The 5,139-nt window shown below is 62.6% G+C and overlaps 1 protein-coding gene across 1 annotated transcript; it reads left to right on the forward strand.

Moving 5' to 3' along the window:
* Nucleotides 1–5,139, forward strand: LOC310876111 (phospholipid-transporting ATPase ABCA3-like; the record flags this gene model as incomplete). Its single annotated transcript, XM_083789557.1, has 1 exon — nucleotides 1–5,139. The coding sequence occupies one exon, from the start codon at nucleotides 1–3 to the stop codon at nucleotides 5,137–5,139; it is 5,139 nt and encodes a 1,712-aa protein (XP_083645683.1).

Raw genomic sequence — 5,139 nt, forward strand, 5'->3', positions numbered from 1 at the left:
ATGAGTCTCACGCGGCAGTTGGGCTTACTGCTGTGGAAGAACTATGTGCTGCGGAAACGTCGGATCCTGGCGACCACGTGTGAAATGGCCCTGCCGCTGCTGTTCGCGGGCGTACTCGTCTTCTTGCGCTGGAATGCTCCGCCCGGGGAAGATATAGAACAAGAGGTCTATAGCAATATCTCTTTCGAGCAGCTAATTTCCCAGAGGCTTTGGGGTCCTTCGACAAACATAAGCTTGGCATATGTGCCAGGTGGCTCCAAAGCGGTGCGGCAGGTAGCAGAAGATGTTCAGGTCAGCCTGAGTGGCTTTGCGGGACACCACAAGCTCCGTGTCAAACCACTCTGGTTCGACACGGAGCAGCAGCTCGAAGACTACGTGAGGAACGATCCTGACTCGGCGAAGGTCTACGCCGCCGTGGTGTTCAAAGATTCCTTCCGTTGCAACGATGAAGAACTGCCACCCCCGCAGGTGAGCTATCATCTGCGGTTAGGCTACTCCAACAGCTGGCACACCGACAGGCTGTTTCCCCTGTTCCCGCAGCGGGGACGCAACTGGCCTTCTGATTACGAGGACTTTCTGCTGGTGCAACATGCGGTAGACCTGGCCGTCATGCGCTTCTACAACAAAGCTTTGGCAGATTCCCTGCTGAACCGGACAAAGGTGCTCCTGTCCCGCTTCCCTGACCCGGCGTACAGGGCAGACTATTTCGCGTTGTACAGCGTGTACGTCTTGCCGCTGCTGCCGGTGTTCGGCTTCTACTACGCCTCGGTCAATGCGGTGCGGGCCCTGGTGCAGGAGAAGGAGAGCAAGCTCAGGGAGTACATGCGCATGATGGGCGTCAGTAACTGGCTCCACTGGAGCGCCTGGTTCCTCGCATCGCTCCTCGGCCTCTCCGTCTCTGTCGTCCTGGTCACGGTGCTCCTGCGTGTTCCCATTGAGTACCGGTGGGGCCGCGCCAACGGGGTCAGCACAGCAGTGCTGAACCACAGCGACCCCACGCTGGTGCTGCTCTTCCTGCTGGTCTCCGCCGTGGCCACCGTCAACTTCAGCTTCATGATCAGCACCTTCTTCTCACGGGCCCACGTGGCGGCGTGGGCGGCCGGCCTCATCTACACCCTGAGCTACTTGCCTCACGTGTTCCTGAGCCGCGGCCGGAAGACCCCCGCCTGCCTCATCTCCAACGTGGCCATGGCCATGGGTGCCGAGCTCTTCGCCGCATTCGAAGGCAAAGGCACGGGCATCCGGTGGTCCGGCCTGTTCCAGTCGGTGTCGGTGGACCGCGATGTGTCCCTGGTGTGGGTCCTGGGCATGCTGCTGCTGGACGCCTCGCTGTACGCCCTCGTGGGGTGGTACGTGGAGGCCGTCTTCCCCGGCGAGTACGGCGTGCCGCTGCCGTACCACTTCTTCGCCCTGGCCTCCTACTGGCGCGGCAGCCCCCGCACGGCTCCGCTCGGTGGGAACGAGGAAGAGGTGGGGGAGAGCGCCTCCGCCACCGCCGGGGGTGAGTTCATGGAGGAGGAACCCACCGGACTGGTCCCCGGGGTCTCCATCAAACACCTGACCAAGGAATTCAATGCAGGCGACGGGACACGGCGGCAGGCCGTGCAGGACCTCACGGTGAACATGTTCGAGGGACAGATCACCGCGCTGCTGGGTCACAACGGGGCCGGGAAGACCACCACACTGTCCATGCTGACCGGCCTGTTCCCGCCCACCAGTGGGCAGGCCCGCATCAACGGCTACGACATTCGTCGCGACATGGCCCTGATCCGTCGCAGCCTGGGCCTCTGTCCCCAACACGACATCCTGTTCGACGACCTGACGGTCGGTGAGCACCTGCTCTTCTATACGCACCTGAAGGGCCTCCCCCGAGACCAGATCCCAGCCGACGTGGACCGCATGCTCGGCGTCCTGAACCTGGGGGACAAGCGGCACGCCCTCGCCAGCACCCTCTCCGGCGGCATGAAGAGGAAGTTGTCGATTGGCGTCGCCCTGAGCGGCGGCTCCAAGGCGGTGCTGCTGGACGAGCCCACGTCGGGCATGGACGTGTCGGCACGGCGAGCCATCTGGGACCTGCTGCAGGGGGAGAAGCGCGGGCGCACCGTCGTGATCACCACGCACTTCATGGATGAGGCCGACCGGCTGGGCGACCGTGTGGCCATCATGAGTGGAGGGGAGCTGCGGTGCTGCGGCTCGCCGCTCTTCCTCAAGAGCAAGTACGGCGCCGGTTACCACGTGGCCATCGTGAAGGACGCTCGGGCACACTGCGACGTGTCCGAGATCACCCGTCGGGTCCACGCTCACGTCCCAGACGCCACGCTGGAGAGCAACGTGGGGGCGGAGCTCTCCTACGTTTTGCCCAAGGAGAGTGTTGGGAAGTTCGAGTCGCTGTTTGCCGAGCTGGAGGCGGACAGGGAGCGTTTGGGCGTCGCCAGCTACGGAGCCTCCATAACCACCATGGAGGAAGTGTTCCTCAGAGTGGGGAAACTGGCCGATTCCAGTTTGGACATCCAGGCCATTCAGGTGCCCACACTGCAGAACCAGCACAGGAGTCCCCCTCGACCGCAGATGACCGCAGAGGACGTCGGAACAAACGACGGTCAGATGCTCGGCTCAGAGGACACCAAGCTCAACACGGGGCTCAGGTTATGCATGCAGCAGTTCTACGCCATGTTCCTGAAAAGAGCACTGTACACCTGGAGAAACTGGAAGTTGGTGGTGGCCCAGTTCCTGGTACCCCTCGTCTTCATGATACCCGTGGCCATGTTTGTGGACCCCACACCTGAGCATCCACCCCTGAGCCTGGATCTCAGCCTCTACGGCTACCCCAGAGTCCCTGTGGTGGTCCAAGGTGACCAGCAGGCAGCTGCCTTGGCAGAGGCATACGCCTCCCAGGTAAAACAATCGGATCAGATCGTCCCTGTCAATGACTTACATCCGTACATCCTGACCCAGGCGCAGGCATTCAACCAGCAGTGTGTGGTGGGTGCCGTCTTCCGCGACAGCAGCGAGGGCTTTACGGAGGCCACGGCGTACTACAGCGGCGAGGGCTACCACACCCACGCCACGTCCCTCATGATGGTGGACAACGCACTGTTCAAATGCGTGGCCGGGCTCAGTGCTTCCATCCAGACAAGCAATTGGCCCTTGCCGCGGCAGACCGTGGACGAGCTCCATGGACAAGATCATGTACTGGTTCAGGAACATACGATCGCCTTCGGGGTCGCCGTCATGCTGATGTTCGGCATGGCGTCCTTGTCCAGCACGTTCGCCCTGCTGCTGGTCACCGAGCGCTCCGTCAAGTCCAGACACGTCCAGCAGGTCAGCGGCCTCTACCTCGCCAACTTCTGGTTCTCTGCGCTGCTGTGGGACCTGCTGAACTTCCTGCTGGTCTGCGTCGTCTTGTTGGGGGCGTTCGGGGCACTCGCGGTCGAGGCCTTCGCGGGGGACCACCGCCTGGCGGACGTGTTGCTGATCCTGATGCTGTACGGCTGGGCCGTCATACCCCTCGTGTACCTGCTCAGCTTCCTGTTCGACAAGGCGGGCACCGCCTACACGTGCCTCACCGCCCTCAACGTGATATTGGGCACCGTTACCGCATTTTTTGGTTTCCTCCTGGATCTGATAACTTACCTGCCGCCTTACCTGATAACTGACATCCACTGGTTGGTAGTACTGAACAGGATGTTTCTGTTCTTCCCCAACTACTGCTTGGGCATGTCCTTCATGTGGTTCTACCGCAACTACAAGCTCACCTCCTTCTGCACCTCCCGCCCTGAGGCCCTGAGTATCACCTCACGCCCTGAGGCGGGAGGTGATATGACATGGAAGATGATATGCGAGTACCCCAATGGCTTGCGCAAGTACCAGGAGAACTACTTGTCCATGTCTGAGCCTGGGGTGGGCCGTTTCTTAGTGTCTCTCTCCGTGCAGGGCGTGGTCTTCATCGCGTTGCTCTTCGTCATCGAAGCACAAAGCGTCCTTCGCTTCCTGGGCAGAAGGGTCACGTGGCGCCGCCCGGCTACGCCGGCGGGCGCGGTGCCGCTCCCGGAGGACGCCGACGTGGCCGCGGAGAGGGCGAGGGTCCTGGAGTGCCAGCCTGCGGTGGAGTCCGCGGCCGACAGCCCCCTCATACTGAGGGAGCTCAGCAAGGCGTACGGCCGCTCAGGGACTCTGCTGGCCGTGGACCGGCTGTCTCTGGCCGTGGGGAAAGGGGAGTGCTTCGGCCTGCTGGGCTTCAACGGCGCCGGGAAGACCTCCACCTTCAAGATGCTGACTGGGGACGAGACCGTCACCTCCGGGAACGCCTACGTCGGCGGACACAGCGTCCTGGGCGGCGTCAAGGAGGTGCAGCGGCGCAGCGGCTACTGTCCCCAGTTCAACGCTCTCCTGGACCACATGACGGGGCGGGAGACGCTGCGCATGTACGCCAGGCTCAGGGGGATCCCGGAGAAGCGCGCGTCCGGCTGCGTACGGAACGTCCTCCGGTCGCTGCTGCTGGAGCCCCATGCCGACAAGCTGGTCGGCGCCTACAGTGGCGGCACCAAGAGGAAGCTGAGTGCGGGCGTGGCCCTGATCGGTGGGCCTCCGGTGGTCTTCCTGGACGAGCCATCCGCCGGCATGGACCCTGTGGCCAAGCGGCTGCTGTGGGACGCCGTTGTGCGCACCCGAGACTCCGGCAAAGCCGTGGTGGTCACGACGCACGACATGGAGGAGTGTGAGGCCCTGTGCACTAGGCTGGCCGTCATGGTGGACGGTCGGCTGAAGTGTCTGGGCAGTCCGCAGCATCTCAAGAGCAGGTTCGGCGGCGGCTACACCCTGCAGGTGAAGGTGGCACGCCACGACGACATAGAGGAGGTGGGGGGCCCGGAGGAGCAGGAGGAGAAGGAGAGCAACCTGCAGCGCTTCAAGCGTTTCATCGAAAGCACCTTCCCGGGCTGTGCGCTGAAGGACGAGCACCAGGGCACGGTGCACTACCACTTGACCGACAAGGCCGTCACCTGGGCACAGGTGTTTGGGACAATGGAGTCGGCCAAAGAGAAGTACCGTGTCGAAGACTACTGCGTGAGCCAGATATCGCTGGAACAAGTGTTCCTGGGCTTTGCCCAGATCCAGGAAGAGGCGGGCGAGATGGTATAA

This window comes from Protomyctophum parallelum, assembly GCF_964188405.1.
Source record: "Protomyctophum parallelum genome assembly, chromosome: 18".
NCBI classification, from domain to species: Eukaryota; Metazoa; Chordata; class Actinopteri; order Myctophiformes; family Myctophidae; genus Protomyctophum; species Protomyctophum parallelum.